At 42.8% G+C, this 21637-nt stretch overlaps 1 protein-coding gene across 2 annotated transcripts in view; it reads left to right on the top strand.

The window, feature by feature from the left end:
* Positions 1-7873: 7873 nt before the first annotated feature.
* The window catches only part of svopl (SVOP-like), a 31647-nt gene continuing 17883 nt past the window's right edge, over positions 7874-21637 (top strand). For both annotated transcript variants that reach the window (XM_034079630.1, XM_034079628.1), the window contains exons 1-9: positions 7874-8039; positions 11626-11732; positions 13336-13424; positions 13756-13854; positions 18069-18140; positions 18332-18456; positions 18844-18907; positions 19102-19227; positions 20191-20319. In XM_034079630.1, the coding sequence (XP_033935521.1) occupies positions 11627-11732; positions 13336-13424; positions 13756-13854; positions 18069-18140; positions 18332-18456; positions 18844-18907; positions 19102-19227; positions 20191-20319 (810 nt within the window). In that variant the 5' untranslated portion in view covers positions 7874-8039; position 11626. The remainder of the gene's footprint in view (positions 8040-11625; positions 11733-13335; positions 13425-13755; positions 13855-18068; positions 18141-18331; positions 18457-18843; positions 18908-19101; positions 19228-20190; positions 20320-21637) is intronic.

The raw sequence follows: 21637 nt of genomic DNA, 5'->3' as shown, positions 1-21637 counted from the left end.
TTCCCCCTGAGGTTCTGCGGTAGACGTTCCCCCTGAGGTTCTGCGGTAGACGTTCCCCCTGAGGTTCTGCGGTACACGTTCCCCCTGAGGTTCTGCGGTAGACGTTCCCCCTGAGGTTCTGCGGTAGACGTTCCCCCTGAGGTTCTGCGGTAGACGTTCTCTCTGAGGTTCTGCGGTAGACGTTCTCTCTGAGGTTCTGCAGTAGACGTTCTCTCTGAGGTTCTGCAGTAGACGTTCTCTCTGAGGTTCTGCAGTAGACGTTCCCCCTGAGGTTCTGCAGTAGACGTTCCCCCTGAGGTTCTGCAGTAGACGTTCCCCCTGAGGTTCTGCAGTAGACGTTCCCCCCAGAGGTTCTGCAGTAGATCTTCCCTCTGAGGTTCTGCAGTAGACGTTCCCCCTGAGGTTCTGCGGTAGACGTTCCCCCTGAGGTTCTGCAGTAGACGTTCTCTCCGTGGTTCTGCCGTAGACGTTCCCCCTGAGGTTCTGCGGTAGACGTTCTCTCTGAGGTTCTGCAGTAGACGTTCCCCCTGAGGTTCTGCGGTAGACGTTCCCCCTGAGGTTCTGCGGTAGACGTTCCCCCTGAGGTTCTGCGGTAGACGTTCCCCCTGAGGTTCTGCGGTAGACGTTCCCCCTGAGGTTCTGCAGTAGACGTTCTCTCCGTGGTTCTGCCGTAGACGTTCCCCCTGAGGTTCTGCGGTAGACGTTCTCTCTGAGGTTCTGCCGTAGACGTTCCCCCTGAGGTTCTGCAGTAGACGTTCCCCCTGAGGTTCTGCAGTAGACGTTCTCTCCGTGGTTCTGCCGTAGACGTTCCCCCTGAGGTTCTGCGGTAGACGTTCTCTCTGAGGTTCTGCCGTAGACGTTCCCCCTGAGGTTCTGCAGTAGACGTTCCCCCTGAGGTTCTGCAGTAGACGTTCTCTCCGTGGTTCTGCCGTAGACGTTCCCCCTGAGGTTCTGCGGTAGACGTTCTCTCTGAGGTTCTGCAGTAGACGTTCCCCCTGAGGTTCTGCGGTAGACGTTCCCCCTGAGGTTCTGCAGTAGACGTTCCCCCTGAGGTTCTGCGGTAGACGTTCCCCCTGAGGTTCTGCAGTAGACGTTCCCCCTGAGGTTCTGCAGTAGACGTTCTCTCCGTGGTTCTGCCGTAGACGTTCCCCCTGAGGTTCTGCGGTAGACGTTCTCTCTGAGGTTCTGCAGTAGACGTTCTCTCTGAGGTTCTGCAGTAGACGTTCTCTCTGAGGTTCTGCAGTAGACGTTCTCTCTGAGGTTCTGCAGTAGACGTTCCCCCTGAGGTTCTGCAGTAGACGTTCCCCCTGAGGTTCTGCGGTAGACGTTCTCTCTGAGGTTCTGCAGTAGACGTTCTCTCTGAGGTTCTGCAGTAGACGTTCTCTCTGAGGTTCTGCAGTAGACGTTCCCCCTGAGGTTCTGCAGTAGACGTTCTCTCTGAGGTTCTGCCGTAGACGTTCCCCCTGAGGTTCTGCAGTAGACGTTCCCCCTGAGGTTCTGCAGTAGACGTTCTCTCCGTGGTTCTGCCGTAGACGTTCCCCCTGAGGTTCTGCGGTAGACGTTCTCTCTGAGGTTCTGCCGTAGACGTTCCCCCTGAGGTTCTGCAGTAGACGTTCCCCCTGAGGTTCTGCAGTAGACGTTCTCTCCGTGGTTCTGCCGTAGACGTTCCCCCTGAGGTTCTGCGGTAGACGTTCCCCCTGAGGTTCTGCGGTAGACGTTCCCCCTGAGGTTCTGCGGTAGACGTTCCCCCTGAGGTTCTGCGGTAGACGTTCTCTCTGAGGTTCTGCGGTAGACGTTCCCCCTGAGGTTCTGCGGTAGACGTTCCCCCTGAGGTTCTGCGGTAGACGTTCCCCCTGAGGTTCTGCGGTAGACGTTCCCCCTGAGGTTCTGCGGTAGACGTTCCCCCTGAGGTTCTGCGGTAGACGTTCCCCCTGAGGTTCTGCGGTAGACGTTCTCTCTGAGGTTCTGCGGTAGACGTTCTCTCTGAGGTTCTGCAGTAGACGTTCTCTCTGAGGTTCTGCAGTAGACGTTCTCTCTGAGGTTCTGCAGTAGACGTTCCCCCTGAGGTTCTGCAGTAGACGTTCCCCCTGAGGTTCTGCAGTAGACGTTCCCCCTGAGGTTCTGCAGTAGACGTTCCCCCCTGAGGTTCTGCAGTAGATCTTCCCTCTGAGGTTCTGCAGTAGACGTTCCCCCTGAGGTTCTGCGGTAGACGTTCCCCCTGAGGTTCTGCAGTAGACGTTCTCTCCGTGGTTCTGCCGTAGACGTTCCCCCTGAGGTTCTGCGGTAGACGTTCTCTCTGAGGTTCTGCAGTAGACGTTCCCCCTGAGGTTCTGCGGTAGACGTTCCCCCTGAGGTTCTGCGGTAGACGTTCCCCCTGAGGTTCTGTGGTAGACGTTCCCCCTGAGGTTCTGCGGTAGACGTTCCCCCTGAGGTTCTGCAGTAGACGTTCTCTCCGTGGTTCTGCCGTAGACGTTCCCCCTGAGGTTCTGCGGTAGACGTTCTCTCTGAGGTTCTGCCGTAGACGTTCCCCCTGAGGTTCTGCAGTAGACGTTCCCCCTGAGGTTCTGCGGTAGACGTTCTCTCCGTGGTTCTGCCGTAGACGTTCCCCCTGAGGTTCTGCGGTAGACGTTCTCTCTGAGGTTCTGCCGTAGACGTTCCCCCTGAGGTTCTGCAGTAGACGTTCCCCCTGAGGTTCTGCAGTAGACGTTCTCTCCGTGGTTCTGCCGTAGACGTTCCCCCTGAGGTTCTGCGGTAGACGTTCTCTCTGAGGTTCTGCAGTAGACGTTCCCCCTGAGGTTCTGCGGTAGACGTTCCCCCTGAGGTTCTGCAGTAGACGTTCCCCCTGAGGTTCTGCGGTAGACGTTCCCCCTGAGGTTCTGCAGTAGACGTTCCCCCTGAGGTTCTGCAGTAGACGTTCTCTCCGTGGTTCTGCCGTAGACGTTCCCCCTGAGGTTCTGCGGTAGACGTTCTCTCTGAGGTTCTGCAGTAGACGTTCTCTCTGAGGTTCTGCAGTAGACGTTCTCTCTGAGGTTCTGCAGTAGACGTTCTCTCTGAGGTTCTGCAGTAGACGTTCCCCCTGAGGTTCTGCAGTAGACGTTCCCCCTGAGGTTCTGCGGTAGACGTTCTCTCTGAGGTTCTGCAGTAGACGTTCTCTCTGAGGTTCTGCAGTAGACGTTCTCTCTGAGGTTCTGCAGTAGACGTTCCCCCTGAGGTTCTGCAGTAGACGTTCTCTCTGAGGTTCTGCCGTAGACGTTCCCCCTGAGGTTCTGCAGTAGACGTTCCCCCTGAGGTTCTGCAGTAGACGTTCTCTCCGTGGTTCTGCCGTAGACGTTCCCCCTGAGGTTCTGCGGTAGACGTTCTCTCTGAGGTTCTGCCGTAGACGTTCCCCCTGAGGTTCTGCAGTAGACGTTCCCCCTGAGGTTCTGCAGTAGACGTTCTCTCCGTGGTTCTGCCGTAGACGTTCCCCCTGAGGTTCTGCGGTAGACGTTCTCTCCGAGGTTCTGCAGTAGACGTTCCCCCTGAGGTTCTGCGGTAGACGTTCTCTCCGAGGTGCTAGCCGTCCGCCTCATCGACACTGACTGCCTTCCACCCTCCCATCCCTCCTCACGAGGTCTCAGAATATAAGTATCTGTAAGAGAATCTGTAAAGAAATAGAAATGAGCACAACGTTAATGTTAGTTATCGGAGTATTGAGATGTTACTCTTTTGTATCGCTTATATACGAAAGTATACTTTAAATATCTTATTTTGATGAAAAAAGACCACCTACTGTTCTACGGTCGTGTTCCTCTCGTGTTGAAGCTCGCTGTAGATGTTGATTAGCGTAGCTGCTAGCTCGTGTTGTTCGTGTATCGGTGGCAAACCAAAAAAAACAATTAGCGCTTTTCGATATCAAGTTCCTTCATCGCTGATCCGTTGCATCCGTCAGCGTGGGCAGGACGTTTCACAAGAAGATGTTTCTGTAGGGGGCGGAGACCGGAGACCAGTCATTCATCGCAACCAGAAGCTAAAGCTAAACATCCGCTAGCCCAATAACCTCAACTTCCATTCTGGGTTCTGAAACGTGACGCCAACAGATGTGTAGACAGGGAAGGCCCTCTTTGATCCTGGTTACGCTGTTTGTGTTGAAACCCGCCAGAAGAGCTAGCTGGTAGCTGGTAGCTGGTAGCCTGTTAGCTGTTAGCTTCAAGGCGCTGAGCTGCATCTGTTGAACAGTCGTTGCATTCTGTTGCGTTCAAGCTCTTTCTAGTAAAGATGAGTCATAGGCCCTTTATTGAGCACATCTGAGAGTTACTAGAGTGGGAAATATGTCTTTCCTAAGTAATCCAGAATGCCAACGACAATAACGGACGTTTTTTTTAGATTTTTACCCTGAAAACGTGACTATTGTACTGTTTTTGGTGCAGATTTCTAAATGACGTCACTACACTCCTACAGTATGTTCTCCACGATCTGTTGGAGATCAGGATTCAGATGTGGTCAAAAGTCCAGGAAAGGAATTCCAACAGGTCCAGTTGAGGTGAACGACCGGTCTTCAGGTGAACGACCGGTCTTCACCTGAAGACCGGTCGTTCAGGTGAAGACCGGTCGTTCAGGTGAACGACCGGTCTTCACCTGAAGACCGGTCGTTCACCTGAAGACCGGTCGTTCAGGTGAAGACCGGTCGTTCAGGTGAAGACCGGTCGTTCAGGTGACCGACCGGTCTTCACCTGACGACCGGTCTTCAGGTGACCGACCGGTCTTCAGGTGACCGACCGGTCGTTCACCTGAAGACCGGTCGGTCACCTGAAGACCGGTCTTCAGGTGACCGACCGGTCTTCAGGTGACCGACCGGTCGTCAGGTGAATGAATGTTCTCCGTCGCGTTGTGTAAACTCTGGTTTCTGTCCGTCTCTTCTTCGGCATGTTCGACTCAGTTCGATGCTTCTCGTGATGTCCGTGTTAGCATGATGCTAAAGTGTTTAAACTAAAGAGCAGAGAGGGTCGCTGTGCCATCGTTGATCCCAACAGATTAATATGACGTCTGTTTTTTGCTTTGCGTTGCTAAAGGTATGTTTTAAGCGAACAGCAGATGGTTCAGTAAATATAAATGAAAGTGGGTATGGTGTTGAATAGAAAACATATATATATATATAAATCTTTAATGTGTGATTCCTGTGCTGACCACGACTGGTTCTGGTTCCTGTCCACTGAGGCCCGCCTGCAGAATCACACGGTGCTAACTCGACGCCCCGCCAACACTGGGACATGAATGGGCGGGCGTCGAGCGTTACGACCTGCAGATCACACACTCCGTTTTCTATCTGAGACGCTCAGAACACACACCTGGGGCGGCCCGCCGGACCACAGACCAACGGTGACGAGGGGGTTCAGGACCGGTCCACCGTACAGGCTGCAGGACCACATCATGTGTATTATTACATTATTGCCTCTGCATTGGATTATTATCTGATAACTTCATAATTAACTACGTCTGAAAGCAGAAGTCTGGGGCAACTAATTACAAGCCTCGTCAGTGCGCATGACACACAATGAGATGCATTGTGGGACATGTAGTTTATGAGAAACGTGCTTCTGTAAACCGGCATATGTATATATATATATATATATATATATATATATATATATATATATATATATGTATATAGACGCATTATATTCTTTCAGAGCTCTTGCAGGGCCACAGAACGTGGCGTCCGGCCCGCGGCCCCGGGGTTGACCCCCCCGCGTTAGGGAATGTGTAAACACAGGAAATTAAGTTTTGTGCTCAAAATAAAAAATGTATAAGCAATAATTGTTTTAACTGCTGCAGTTTGAAACATTGCTCTGACGTCCAGAACACACGTAATGGACCGGATCAGAGAAGTTACAAGACCTCAGGACTTCACTTTAACAGGTTCCTGATCGACCAATAGACAGTGGGTGTTTCTCGATGTTGAGGACGCTTGCTTGGTAGCACATGTCTGCCGAGCATCTTGCTTCAGAAGCGAGACAAGAAGACTTCCTGGCATTCGGATAACGAAGAGTGGAGCAGGCGAGCAGGTGTGCGTCAGATGAGAGGCCCCGCCTCTTACATTTTCCGCCACAGATTTGGGGAAATTGGTCCGTGCGCAAAGCATTGTGGGGATTTTAAATCTACACATGTGCAGCCTCGATATTTCTCCAAATGAAGTACGCCGGGCTCGGTAGAATTCCAAGGATCCTGGACATTGGAACAGTCCTTCGGCGACACTCGATGACGTAGCATGCTTGAAATAGTGGCTCTGGAGCATCCTTACTCGACATTGAGAAACACCCAGTCACACCTGTGCACAGGCGTCCAAACGTGCCACTTCCTGTTTACCTGTTTATCTGTTGGTCGATACGCACCTCTTCCTGTTTACTTGTTTATCTGTTGGCCACTTCCTGTTTACCTGTTGGTCGATACGCATCACTTCCTGTTCACCTGAGGCTCACCTGGGGTCTGTGGTTTGCTCGTGGCCGTCGTCAGACTCAAACACTCCTGTTCCCCCGGACTCCTGCAGCTCCGCTCAGATGTGTGTTATTATGGGATGTGTGTATTTAAGTGAAGCTGCTGCTGCATTAGGAGTTAGGGGGGGGGGGCACTGCCAGCAGCTGTCACGTGACTCAGCATTAAACAGATGTTTAAAACACCTGCAGCCCTTCCTGTCTTCTGTCGTGCTTAGCTTAGCGTCGCTGCTAACATGGAGTGGGATGTTTTTCATTTAGTAGATTCTTGTTTATCGACACGTTTGAAACGTTAAACTTTAAAGCTAGCTTTATTTCATGTCTAGCTCTATAACCCCCCCCCCCCTTAACCCTTTTAACACCGCTTTACCTGGAGCTCACCTGCGCGTGTGAAGGTAAAGGTGGGAGAACATGCGGGTGACCCAGGCGCTCCCCAGACGCCCTCAGGCGCCCCCCAGGCGCCCCCCAGGCCTCTCATCACATACCATAATAATCATTCACCTTAAAGTTGTAATTCATCAGCAGCGAGAAAGCAGGCGCCGCAGCTTCTGGTTTTAATGTCTTTGCTAACGTTTTGTTTTAAGTTATTTAGCTTCTCGTGCTTCCGTTTAAAGAAGCTGCATCAAAACATCAGGTCTGAAATGTTTTTCACCCTTTTCTCTAATGATTATTGATTAGAGTTATTTAGCACATTTATTGTTCGATATCGTAACAACAACATTCCAGAGATGTATTGTTTTCTTTAATTCATGATTATTGTCTCAAATGTTATTATCTAGTTATTATCTTAGATCTAATCTTAAGAACAACTCAAAAGTGTTGGTGGTAAAAAAGAGGTTAATGTTGAACACCAACAGGAACATGAAGCAGCAGCGCCACCGTGTGGCTGAACGCACGCACGGATCTACTTTAACACATATATATATTTTGATAACGTAAAAATAACAACAACAAATCTGTAATAATCTTTGATTCATGATGTCTTGTTGTCACGTGGTCATAACACATGTTTATAACTGCTTGGGGTTTTTAAAGAAACTGTAAAACATTAGAAATTCAATTAAGAAATCTTAATATTAGTATTTAAAGTGATTTAGCTTTTCGGGCTTCAGTTTAAAGAAGCTGCAGATTTTAAATGTAATGATTATTCATTAACCTCACTTCACAATCCATTTCATCTTTTCCTTCATGTTTCTGTTCTTATTGTCCAAAGAAACAATGATCCGGGGGGGGGGGCATCTTGTTATCACACATAATGCTTTAACCTTCAATGTTTTGAGAGACAGGTAAACATTAAAAGGTAAATTAAGAAACTTTAACAGCTGATGCTCCAATCAGTCATCGTGACGTCACCAGCATGAGGGGAGTCTCCCCTCAGTGACGTGGCGCTTCCGGGTTACCTGGCAGGTAAACAGCAGAAGAACAGGTTCCCGCAGAATGAGAAGAGGCTCTCGAGGACAGTATCAGTGTGAGGACAACCCGCGAAGCACCGAGAAACACGTCCAACCGAAACCTCTACGTCCGTGAAACAGCGGGAGTTATCGATCGGGATCGGAAGTGAGAGTGTTTACGGTCAGTGTGTTTATCTACCGGATACCTCGCGGTCATACATCTCAGTTTGTGACCGGAACTCAGCTTTAAAACTCACGTTTTATCTCCGCAAACTGATTTCAAGTTTCCTCCGGATGTAACCCTTAAGAGTCCCTTAAAAAACAAACTTATTTGTTCCTAAGGCCATAAAATGCCACCTTCACAAAAACTGCCATACAAATATGATATATTCTATCTATATATATATATATATATATATCTTTTCCCACTTTCAAAGAGTCAATCTTTTAAAACTACTCCAGCCTGACTACAATGAATAATACAAGATCATCCTGTATGGTTTGTGCTGCTGCCCGGACGGCTCGACTGATGTCCACAGGACGCAGGGGGCAAGCAGGGCCGCCTTAATGCACGGGCTGACCTGGGCTGAAGCCCAGGGGCCTACGGAAATCAGGGGCCCATCATGAGCCAATTAAAAAAAATGTAATTTAAAAAAAAAAGTTTTTTATTTCGGATGTTTTTAAAAAACATTTAAATAAACAAAGTCTTGGCTTTCAGAATATGAAACTTTTATTTCCAAAATCACATGATAAATACATTTTTGAAGCTTGTAAAGGGAAGATGACAGCTCTCGCCCCCCCTCCCTCCGGCTGACATTATGAATGTAAGCGTATAGTAATCATAGATAACACGGCAGGGTCCGTTACAGTTTGTTTTCATCTGGTTTCAAATAAACAAAGTCTTGGCTTTCAGAATATTAAACTTGTTTCGGCAAATTCAGAAGATAAATACAGCTTTGAAGCTTCGGCATAATTACAAGCGGAGAACGGAGTAACTTGACGTCACAGCAGGCATAACAACAGCCGGTGTTTCTCGTGAGGGTTTTCCCCGGGAAACAAACATAATACACACAAACTCAAAAATACACACACACACACACACACACACACACACACACACACACACACACACACACACTCGTGAGCTTCCCCCGGACCAATAATCCAAACGAAAATATCTTCCCTCCGTAGTATTTTGATCATTTGCTCCGCTAACCAATCAGATCGATGGATTCCAGAGATGACTCCGTAACAGTCCGTGGGCACTACTCAACAGCCAATCAGAATGAGAATATGGTTCACATGTGACTTATTCAAACTGCGAGTGATTGAGTGACGGATGAAGGTTGTTTAGGAGAGAAAGTTTGAGAGTGGCGCTCGGGAAAGGAAGTCGTTGAGGGAAAAGGAGTTTGGAGACAAGCAGCTGTCACAAAGCAGCCGAAGCTTCCAGGTGATTCTAAACCTGTAGGCCGCGGGGCCGGCCGCGGGGCCTCGGAGCCAAGTAGGCCGTCTGGTTCTGATAGCGATGGAGTAGCGGGAGAGGAAGAACAGACAGGAGGGATGTTGGAGGAGATGAGAGGACGACGAGGACTTGCTACGTGGAGGGGAGCCAACGGCAACCGGACAGATACACGAGGGAGGCCCGATACGTCACTCGTCTGGAGGAGAGGACCAGGCGCGCAGAGCAGGGTGGAGACGTGCGGTCACAGAGCCTGCCGAGGCTATGACTTTCATTTGTTGTTTAAATAGGGGGCCTACAAAACCATCAGCCCCAGGGCCTGGTGGCAGGTGAAGGCGGGCCTGGGGGCAAGTGGCCAGCGATGGGTTCTCCTCCTGCGGCTCCAACCTAACAAAAACCATTTGAATAAATGATTCCAAGCATTTTCTCTCATGATGCAAATATTAATTATTTGATAGGAAATGCTCATTTGAAAAAAACCTACATATATTTCAGAAAAGAACATAAGAGTAAGAATACACGTGTGCCTGCCTTATCAAGGTTGTCGACACCTCCTTTGCATCGGTTGTAGTCTTTGATTATGACTGGCTTTCTCTTCATTTCGTCGGTCTGGACTGCGGTGTTTCGTGCTGAGAAGCAGCACATTCCTGCCCGTCGAGGGGTGTGAGGGACCAGTGGGTGGGTCTTCGTGGAGGAGAGGACCGCGGGAAGCTCAGGCTAACCCTACCTTCTCCTGAGCAGCTGCTCACAGGTAACGATGTGTCCCTGGAGCCCCTCCGTCACCTCCAGGACCACCCTCCTCCCCTGGTTGACTTCAGGACGACGGCCAGCTGCTTGGCCGTATACACCTGCAGTCTCCAGGCGGAGGATGATTCTACATCACAGTTTGCCCAAATCTTTGTACCGTATTTGGCCGGCTTGTTTGGCATGCGCTGCTTGAAGCTGCCTCTGAAGGGGACGAGCTGTTCATCCACCAGACGTCGCTGAATGGGCTGAACAGCATCGGCAGGCGGTGCGTCCACATATCCCAGACTTTGCGGAAAGCAGCCAGCTTTCATGTTCATCATGTTTTGATGTAGCTACGGTATAAAGATTTGGGTGGGAATGCTTTATGCTGAAAATCTGACGCTAAACTGCTATGCTGAAATGTACTGTGTACGAAGAAAGTGAAGACTTGAGATGAAACGTGAACACGGGGGCTTGAATGTGGGATGAGAGAAGAAAGTGAAAAGGCTTGGAAAAGCAGCAGAATATTTGAACTGCAAACTTCTGAACTAACTTGATGGCAACGGCATTTGATGACACCCCATAATACGCTTAGATGCGTTGATGGCTGCATCGTTACCAGACCTGTGAAGTTTTGGGGCGTTTGGAGCAGTTTCACTGAAGCTATGAGAAAACCGTGTTGCAAGGCGAGCATTGTGTTGCCATGGCTACGGCATTTGAAGAAATCTCAAAACTGTCCCGTAGATTTCTTCAAGGCTGGACTGTTAGCACAAATGTGAAGTTTGAGCACTTTTTGAACATTTTCATAGGACTAATAGCGACATCATGTTTTATGGCGAGGGATGCGTTTCCATGGATACGGCATATGGTGAGATCTCAGATTTGGCGTAGAGCTGTTGAGGCATGGACCGGTGATATACAAGTGAAGATTGGGGGACGACTGGACCGTGTCGATTGGACTTACAGCCTCATCGTGTTTCATGGCGAGTGGTCTGTCGCCATGGCAACAGCATTTGATGACACCCCATACTACGCTTAGATGCGTTGATGGCTGCATCGTTATCAAACCTGTGAAGTTTTGGGGCGTTTGGAGCAGTTTCACTGAAGCTATGAGAAAACCGTGTTTCAAGGCGAGCATTGTGTTAGGGTTAGCCCCAGGGACAGACTGATGACGCTTTCATTTCATAAATAATATCATCAATCTCAATATTTAGTTCAGTTTGGTCAGTTTCTGATTTTACAGCGTCGTGTTGTTGTTGTTGTTGTTGTTGTTGAGAAACATGTTCACTAAATCTATGGATTTATCAACTGAGTTTGGTTAAACCTGAGTCCCTCCTGTCGTGTGTGTGTGTGTGTGTGTGTGTGTGTGTGTGTGTGTGTGTGTGTGTGTGTGTGTGTGTGTGTGTGTGTGTGTGTGTGTGTGTGTGTGTGTGTGTGGTGTGTGTGTGTGTGTGTGTGTGTGTGTGTGTGTGTGTGTGTGTGTGTGTGGTGTGTGTGTGTGTGTGTGTGTGTGTGTGTGTGTGTGTGTGTGTGTGTGTGTGTGTGTGTGTGTGTGTGTGTGTGTGTGTGTGTGTGTGTGTAGGATGGGGGATCCAGCAGCACAGCTGGTCAGCTCCATCCAGCTGCAGGACATGGAGCTTCAGGAGAAACCTGCACACAAGCCGCAGGGCAAAGGAAACAACAACAACGGTGAGTCTGACTTTCCATCTTCTCCCCTTATCCGTGGTCGGGTCTCGGTCCAGCAGAGAGCCCCAACGTTCCTGTCCCTCATCAACCAGCTCTGACTGGGGGGTCCCGAGGCGCTCCCAGGCCAGAAGAGATATAGTCCCTCCACCTGGTCCTTGGTCTACCCCTCAGTCTCTTCCCAGCTGGACGTGCCTGGAACACCTCCCTAGGGAGGCGCCCAGGTGGCATCCTAACTAGGTGGCATCCTAACTAGGTGGCATCCTAACTAGGTGCCGAACCACCTCAACTGGCTCCTTTCGACGCGAAGGAGGAGCGGCTCAACTCCGAGTCCCTCCCTGATGAACGAACTTCTCACCTTATCCCTAAGGGAGACGCCAGCCACCTTGCGGAGGAAACCCATCTCGACCGCTTGTATCCTTGGACCTGGTTCTCTGGGTCCTGACCCATCCTTCATGACCGTAGGTGAGGGTAGGAACGGCCCGGAGACAGAGAGCTCTGCCTTCTGGCTCAGCTCCCTTCTCGTCACACGGTGCGGTAAAGCGACCGCAGTACCGCTCCCGCTGCTCCGGCTCTCCGGCCCATCTCACGCTCCATTGTTCCCTCACTCGAGAACAAGACCCCGAGATACTTGAACTCCTTCACTTGGGGTAAGGACTCATTCCCTGCTTGGAGTGGACAGTCCATCAGTTTCCTGCTGAGAACCATGGCCTCAGATCTGGAGGTGCTGATCCTCATCCCAGCCGCTTCACACTCGGTGGTGAACCGATCCAGTGAGTGCTGAAGGTCGCAGACCGATGAAGCCATCAGAACCACATCATCTGCAGAAAGCAGTGGTGCAATCCTTAGTCCACCGAACTGCAGACCCCCTCCCCCACGACACTGCAGACCCCCTCCCCCACGACTACGCCTCCAAACCCGACCCATGTATATTACAAACAGGATTGGTGACAAAGCGCAGCCCTGGCGGAGGCCAACCCTCACCGGAAATCGGTCCGACTTCCTGCCGAGGACCCGGACACAGCTCTCGCTTTGGGAGCACAGAGACTCCCTCCCCCCATACTCCCGCAGCACCTCCCACAGCACCTCCCACAGCACCTCCCACAGCACCTCCCGCAGCACCTCCCGCAGCACCTCCCACAGCACCTCCCCCAGCACCTCCCCCAGCACCTCCCACAGCACCTCCCCCAGCACCTCCCGCAGCACCTCTCGCAGCACCTCCCCCCATACTCCCGCAGCACCTCCCACAGCACCTCCCACAGCACCTCCCACAGCACCTCCCGCAGCACCTCCCCCAGCACCTCCCGCAGCACCTCCCCCAGCACCTCTCGCAGCACCTCCCCCCATACTCCCGCAGCACCTTCCACAGCACCTCCCTCAGCACCTCCCGCAGCACCTCCCGCAGCACCTCCCCCAGCACCTCCCACAGCACCTCCCCCAGCACCTCCCACAGCACCTCTCACAGCACTTCTCGCAGCACCTCTCGCAGCACCTCCCACAGCACCTCCCTGGGAACTCGGTCATACGCCTTCTCCAAGTCTGACTTTGTTTATTCTTATAATTAATTATTATTATTAGATTTCAGTAAATAATAAACTGTGGTCCGCAGACGAGACGTTCACTGTCGAGGACGCGGTGGAGTTTATCGGCTTCGGCCGTTTCCACATCCTGCTGTTCCTCATCATGGGGAGCGCCAACGTGAGCAGCATCGAGACTCTGAGATTACAACATTAATGTTTACTAAGTAGATTATAGTGACTCTGAGATGTGTGTGTCTCTGTGTGTGTCTCTATGTGTCTCTGTGTGTGTCTCTGTGTGTGTCTCCTGTGTGTGTCTCTGTGTGTGTCTCTGTGTGTGTCTCTGTGTGTGTCTCTCTGTGTCTCTGTGTGTGTCTCTTGTGTGTGTCTCTGTGTGTGTCTCTTGTGTGTGTCTCCTGTGTGTGTCTCTGTGTGTGTCTCTGTGTGTGTCTCTGTGTGTGTCTCTGTGTGTGTCTCTTGTGTGTGTCTCTGTGTGTGTGTGTGACGTATAGATCATTGAGGCGATGGAGATCATGCTGCTCGCTGTCGTTTCTCCAGAGATTCGCTGTGAGTGGCGTCTTCAGGACTGGCAGGTCGCCCTCGTCTCCACCGTGAGTCTCTACTGATTGATTTAAAGTGTATTTATTGATTTAAAGTATTTATTGATTTAAAGTATTTATTGATTTAAAGTGTATTTATTGATTTAAAGTATTTATTGATTTAAAGTATTTATTGATTTAAAGTGTTTATTGATTTAAAGTGTATTTATTGATTTAAAGTGTATTTATTGATTTAAAGTATTTATTGATTTAAAGTGTTTATTAATTTAAAGTATTTATTGATTTAAAGTGTTTATTGATTTAAAGTGTTTATTGATTTAAAGTATTTATTGATTTAAAGTGTATTTATTGATTTAAAGTGTATTTATTGATTTAAAGTATTTATTGATTTAAAGTGTATTTATTGATTTAAAGTGTTTATTAATTTAAAGTGTTTATTGATTTAAAGTGTTTATTGATTTAAAGTATTTATTGATTTAAAGTGTATTTATTGATTTAAAGTGTATTTATTGATTTAAAGTATTTATTGATTTAAAGTGTTTATTAATTTAAAGTATTTATTGATTTAAAGTGTTTATTGATTTAAAGTGTTTATTGATTTAAAGTATTTATTGATTTAAAGTGTATTTATTGATTTAAAGTGTATTTATTGATTTAAAGTGTATTTATTATTTAAAGTGTATTTATTCATTTAAAGTGTATTTTTTATTTAAAGTGTATTTATTGATTTAAAGTGTATTTATTGATTTAAAGTGTATTTATTATTTAAAGTGTATTTATTGATTTAAAGTGTATTTATTGATTTAAAGTATTTATTGATTTAAAGTATTTATTGATTTAAAGTGTATTTATTGATTTAAAGTGTATTTATTGATTTAAAGTATTTATTGATTTAAAGTGTATTTATTGATTTAAAGTATTTATTGATTTAAAGTATTTATTGTTTTAAAGTGTATTTATTGATTTAAAGTGTTTATTAATTTAAAGTGTATTTATTGATTTAAAGTGTATTTATTGATTTAAAGTGTATTTTTTATTTAAAGTGTATTTATTGATTTAAAGTATTTATTGATTTAAAGTATTTATTGATTTAAAGTGTATTTATTGATTTAAAGTGTATTTATTGATTTAAAGTGTATTTTTTATTTAAAGTGTTTATTGATTTAAAGTATTTATTGATTTAAAGTATTTATTGATTTAAAGTGTTTATTAATTTAAAGTGTTTATTGATTTAAAGTATTTATTGATTTAAAGTGTTTATTAATTTAAAGTGTTTATTGATTTAAAGTGTTTATTGATTTAAAGTATTTATTGATTTAAAGTGTATTTATTGATTTAAAGTGTATTTATTGATTTAAAGTATTTATTGATTTAAAGTGTTTATTAATTTAAAGTATTTATTGATTTAAAGTGTTTATTGATTTAAAGTGTTTATTGATTTAAAGTATTTATTGATTTAAAGTGTATTTATTGATTTAAAGTGTATTTATTGATTTAAAGTATTTATTGATTTAAAGTGTATTTATTGATTTAAAGTGTATTTATTATTTAAAGTGTATTTATTGATTTAAAGTGTATTTTTTATTTAAAGTGTATTTATTGATTTAAAGTGTATTTATTGATTTAAAGTGTATTTATTATTTAAAGTGTATTTATTGATTTAAAGTGTATTTATTGATTTAAAGTGTATTTATTGATTTAAAGTATTTATTGATTTAAAGTATTTATTGATTTAAAGTGTATTTATTGATTTAAAGTGTATTTATTGATTTAAAGTATTTATTGATTTAAAGTGTATTTATTGATTTAAAGTATTTATTGATTTAAAGTATTTATTGTTTTAAAGTGTATTTATTGATTTAAAGTGTTTATTAATTTAAAGTGTATTTATTGATTTAAAGTGTATTTATTGATTTAAAGTGTATTTTTTATTTAAAGTGTATTTATTGATTTAAAGTATTTATTGATTTAAAGTATGTATTGATTTAAAGTGTATTTATTGATTTAAAGTGTATTTATTGATTTAAAGTGTATTTTTTATTTAAAGTGTATTTATTGATTTAAAGTATTTATTGATTTAAAGTATTTATTGATTTAAAGTGTATTTATTGATTTAAAGTATTTATTGATTTAAAGTGTTTATTAATTTAAAGTGTTTATTGATTTAAAGTGTTTATTGATTTAAAGTATTTATTGATTTAAAGTGTATTTATTGATTTAAAGTGTATTTATTGATTTAAAGTATTTATTGATTTAAAGTGTTTATTAATTTAAAGTATTTATTGATTTAAAGTGTTTATTGATTTAAAGTGTTTATTGATTTAAAGTGTATTTATTGATTTAAAGTGTATTTATTATTTAAAGTGTATTTATTGATTTAAAGTATTTATTGATTTAAAGTATTTATTGATTTAAAGTGTATTTATTGATTTAAAGTGTTTATTGATTTTAAGTGTTTATTGATTTAAAGTATTTATTGATTTAAAGTGTATTTATTGATTTAAAGTGTATTTATTGATTTAAAGTATTTATTGATTTAAAGTGTATTTTTTATTTAAAGTGTATTTATTGATTTAAAGTGTATTTATTGATTTAAAGTGTATTTATTATTTAAAGTGTATTTATTGATTTAAAGTATTTATTGATTTAAAGTATTTATTGATTTAAAGTGTATTTATTGATTTAAAGTGTATTTATTGATTTAAAGTATTTATTGATTTAAAGTGTATTTATTGATTTAAAGTGTATTTATTATTTAAAGTGTATTTATTGATTTAAAGTGTATTTTTTATTTTAAAGTGTATTTATTGATTTAAAGTGTATTTATTGATTTAAAGTGTATTTATTATTTAAAGTGTATTTATTGATTTAAAGTGTATTTATTGATTTAAAGTATTTATTGATTTAAAGTATTTATTGATTTAAAGTGTATTTATTGATTTAAAGTATTTATTGATTTAAAGTATTTATTGTTTTAAAGTGTATTTATTGATTTAAAGTATTTATTGATTTAAAGTATTTATTGATTTAAAGTGTATTTATTGATTTAAAGTGTATTTATTGATTTAAAGTGTATTTATTATTTAAAGTGTATTTATTGATTTAAAGTGTATTTATTGATTTAAAGTATTTATTGATTTAAAGTGTATTTATTGATTTAAAGTGTATTTATTATTTAAAGTGTATTTATTGATTTAAAGTGTATTTATTGATTTAAAGTATTTATTGATTTAAAGTGTATTTATTGATTTAAAGTATTTATTGATTTAAAGTATTTATTGTTTTAAAGTGTATTTATTGATTTAAAGTGTATTTATTGATTTAAAGTATTTATTGATTTAAAGTGTATTTATTGATTTAAAGTGTATTTATTGATTTAAAGTGTATTTATTATTTAAAGTGTATTTATTGATTTAAAGTATTTATTGATTTAAAGTATTTATTGTTTTAAAGTGTATTTATTGATTTAAAGTATTTATTGATTTAAAGTGTATTTATTGATTTAAAGTGTATTTATTGATTTAAAGTGTATTTATTATTTAAAGTGTATTTATTGATTTAAAGTGTATTTTTTATTTAAAGTGTATTTATTGATTTAAAGTGTATTTATTGATTTAAAGTGTATTTATTATTTAAAGTGTATTTATTATTTAAAGTGTATTTATTGATTTAAAGTGTATTTTTTATTTAAAGTGTATTTATTGATTTAAAGTGTATTTATTATTTAAAGTGTATTTATTGATTTAAAGTGTATTTATTGATTTAAAGTGTATTTATTGATTTAAAGTATTTATTGATTTAAAGTATTTATTGATTTAAAGTGTATTTATTGATTTAAAGTATTTATTGATTTAAAGTATTTATTGTTTTAAAGTGTATTTATTGATTTAAAGTGTATTTATTGATTTAAAGTATTTATTGATTTAAAGTATTTATTGATTTAAAGTGTATTTATTGATTTAAAGTGTATTTATTGATTTAAAGTGTATTTATTATTTAAAGTGTATTTATTGATTTAAAGTGTATTTATTGATTTAAAGTATTTATTGATTTAAAGTGTATTTATTGATTTAAAGTGTATTTATTATTTAAAGTGTATTTATTGATTTAAAGTGTATTTATTGATTTAAAGTGTATTTATTGATTTAAAGTGTATTTATTATTTAAAGTGTATTTATTGATTTAAAGTGTATTTATTGATTTAAAGTATTTATTCATTTAAAGTATGTATTGATCTCTATGTTAATAACCACGCTTCCTCTCAGATGGTGTTCCTGGGCTTCATGGTGTGCGGCATTCTGAGTGGTTACCTGGCCGACAGGTACGGCCGCTGGAAGGTCAGTCCTGTTATAATATACATATAGTACTGTGTTACTACAGGTAGTATTACGAGTTCTACAGGTAGAGTACTACAGGTAGTATTACGAGTTCTACAGGTAGAGTACTACAGGTAGTATTACGAGTTCTACAGGTAGAGTACTACAGGTAGTATTACGAGTACTACATGTAACATACTGTGTGTGTTCAGGTTGTGTTCGGGGGCTTCGTGTGGAGCGCGTACTTCTCGCTGCTCACCTCCTTCGCCCCGTCGTACGGCTGGTTCATCTTCCTGCGCAGCATGGTGGGCTGTGGTGTGGCTGGAGTGTCCCAGGGGTCAGTGAACACACCACACACACACACACACACACACACACACACACACACCACACACACACACACCACACACACACACACACACACACACACTCACCACACATACACACACATTCACACACACACCACATACGCACACTCACACCACACTCTCACCACACACACACACCACATACGCACACTCACACCACACACACACACACACACACACACACACACACACACACACACACCACATACACACACTCACACACACACACACACACACCACACACACACCCACACACGCATACACACGCACACAAACACACCACACACGCACGCACGCACGCGCACACACACACACACACACACACACACACTCAGATAACGTGTTGTGTGTTGCAGCTTCGTGTTGAAGACAGAGTTCATCCCGGCTAAATACCGAGCCATCCTGCTGCCTCTGGCCTCCGTGAGTCCGATTTACTTTGAATGACTACATTTCCCAGCATGCTCTCTGTCAGTCAGGATATCTCCCTTGATGCTCTGTTCTCAGGTGTTCTCCCATGATGCTCTCTGTTCTCAGGTGATCTCAGGTGTTCTCCCATGATGCTCTCTGTTCTCAGGTGATCTCAGGTGATCTCCCATGATGCTCTCTGTTCTCAGGTGTTCTGGATGATAGGGTCCATGCTCATCATCGTGTTGGGGATGCTCGTGGTTCCCTCGTTCGGTTGGAGGTGGATGATCCGTCTCTCTGTGACCCCGAGCGTCATCCTGCTCTTCCTCTTCAAGGTGAGACACACCTGTACCTGTCTGTCTCTCAACTGTCCCTCACCTGTCTGTCCCTCACCTGTCCGTCTCTCACCTGTCCCTCACCTGTCTGTCCCTCACCTGTCTGTCTCTCACCTGTCTGTCCCTCACCTGTCTGTTTCTCACCTGTCTCTCACCTGTCTGTCCCTCACCTGTCTGTTTCTCACCTGTCTCTCACCTGTCTGTCCCTCACCTGTCTGTTTCTCACCTGTCTCTCACCTGTCTGTCCCTCACCTGTCTGTCCCTCACCTGTCTGTCTCTCACCTGTCTCTCACCTGTCTCTCGCCTGTCTGTCTCTCACCTGTCTGTCTCACCTGTCCCTGACCTGTCTCTCACCTGTCTGTCCCTCACCTGTCCGTCTCTCACCTGTCTGTCTCTCACCTGTCTGTCCCTCACCTGTCTGTCCCTCACCTGTCCGTCTCTCACCTGTCTCTCATCTGTCTCTCGCCTGTCTGTCCCTCACCTGTCCGTCTCTCACCTGTCCCTCACCTGTCTGTCCCTCACCTGTCTGTCTCTCACCTGTCTGTCCCTCACCTGTCTGTCTATCACCTGTCTGTCTCTCACCTGTCTGTCCCTCACCTGTCTGTCCCTCACCTGTCTGTCTCTCACCTGTCCCTCACCTGTCTGTCCCTCACCTGTCTGTCTCTCACCTGTCTGTCCCTCACCTGTCTGTCTCTCACCTGTCTGTCTCTCACCTGTCTGTCCCTCACCTGTCTGTCCCTCACCTGTCTGTCTCTCAACGGTCTGTCTCTCAACGGTCTGTCTCTCACCTGTCTGTCCCTCACCTTTCTGTCTCTCGCCTGTCTCTCATCTGTCTCACCTGTCCGTCTCTCACCTGTCTGTCTCTCACGTGTCTCACGTGTCTGTCTCTCACCTGTCTGTCCCTCACCTGAACGTCCCTCACCTGTCCGTCCCTCACCTGTCCCTCACCTGTCTGTCTCTCAGTTCATCCCGGAGTCTGCTCGTTATAACGTGTCAGCAGGAAACGTTCAGGCGGCGTTGGAGACGCTGCAGAAAATCGCCAAAATTAACCACTCGTCTCTCCCTCCGGGCCGCCTGGTGGAGCGCAGCGAGGTGATTATAATACACAATCATTCAACTACACAATCAATCATTCAGATACACAATCAATCATTCAACTACACAATCAATCATTCAACTACACAATCAATCATTCAGATACACAATCAATCATTCAGATACACAATCAATCATTCAGATACACAATCAATCATTCAACTACACAATCAATCATTCAACTACACAATCAATCATTCAACTACACAATCAATCATTCAGATACACAATCAATCATTCAGATACACAATCAATCATTCAACTACACAATCAATCATTCAACTACACAATCAATCATTCAACTACACAATCAATCATTCAGATACACAATCAATCATTCAACTACACAATCAATCATTCAGATACACAATCAATCATTCAACTACACAATCAATCATTCAACTACACAATCAATCATTCAACTACACAATCAATCATTCAGATACACAATCAATCATTCAGATACACAATCAATCATTCAACTACACAATCAATCATTCAACTACACAATCAATCATTAAGATACACAATCAATCATTTAACTACACAATCAATCATTCAACTACACAATCAATCATTCAACTACACAATCAATCATTCAGATACACAATCAATCATTCAACTACACAATCAATCATTCAACTACACAATCAATCATTCAGATACACAATCAATCATTCAACTACACAATCAATCATTCAACTACACAATCAATCATTCAACTACACAATCAATCATTCAGATACACAATCAATCATTCAACTACACAATCAATCATTCAGATACACAATCAATCATTCAACTACACAATCAATCATTCAACTACACAATCAATCATTCAACTACACAATCAATCATTCAACTACACAATCAATCATTCAGATACACAAGCAATCATTCAGATACACAAGCAATCATTCAACTACACAATCAATCATTAAGATACACAATCAATCATTCAACTACACAATCAATCATTCAACTACACAATCAATCATTCAACTACACAATCAATCATTCAGATACACAATCAATCATTCAACTACACAATCAATCATTCAACTACACAATCAATCATTCAGATACACAATCAATCATTCAACTACACAATCAATCATTCAACTACACAATCAATCATTCAGATACACAATCAATCATTCAGATACACAATCAATCATTCAACTACACAATCAATCATTCAACTACACAATCAATCATTCAACTACACAATCAATCATTCAGATACACAATCAATCATTCAACTACACAATCAATCATTCAACTACACAATCAATCATTCAACTACACAATCAAT

The sequence above is a fragment of the Pseudochaenichthys georgianus genome, unplaced genomic scaffold (genome assembly GCF_902827115.2).
Source record: "Pseudochaenichthys georgianus unplaced genomic scaffold, fPseGeo1.2 scaffold_669_arrow_ctg1, whole genome shotgun sequence".
Lineage (NCBI taxonomy): Eukaryota > Metazoa > Chordata > Actinopteri > Perciformes > Channichthyidae > Pseudochaenichthys > Pseudochaenichthys georgianus.
This window is presented reverse-complemented; position numbering and strand designations above follow the sequence as displayed.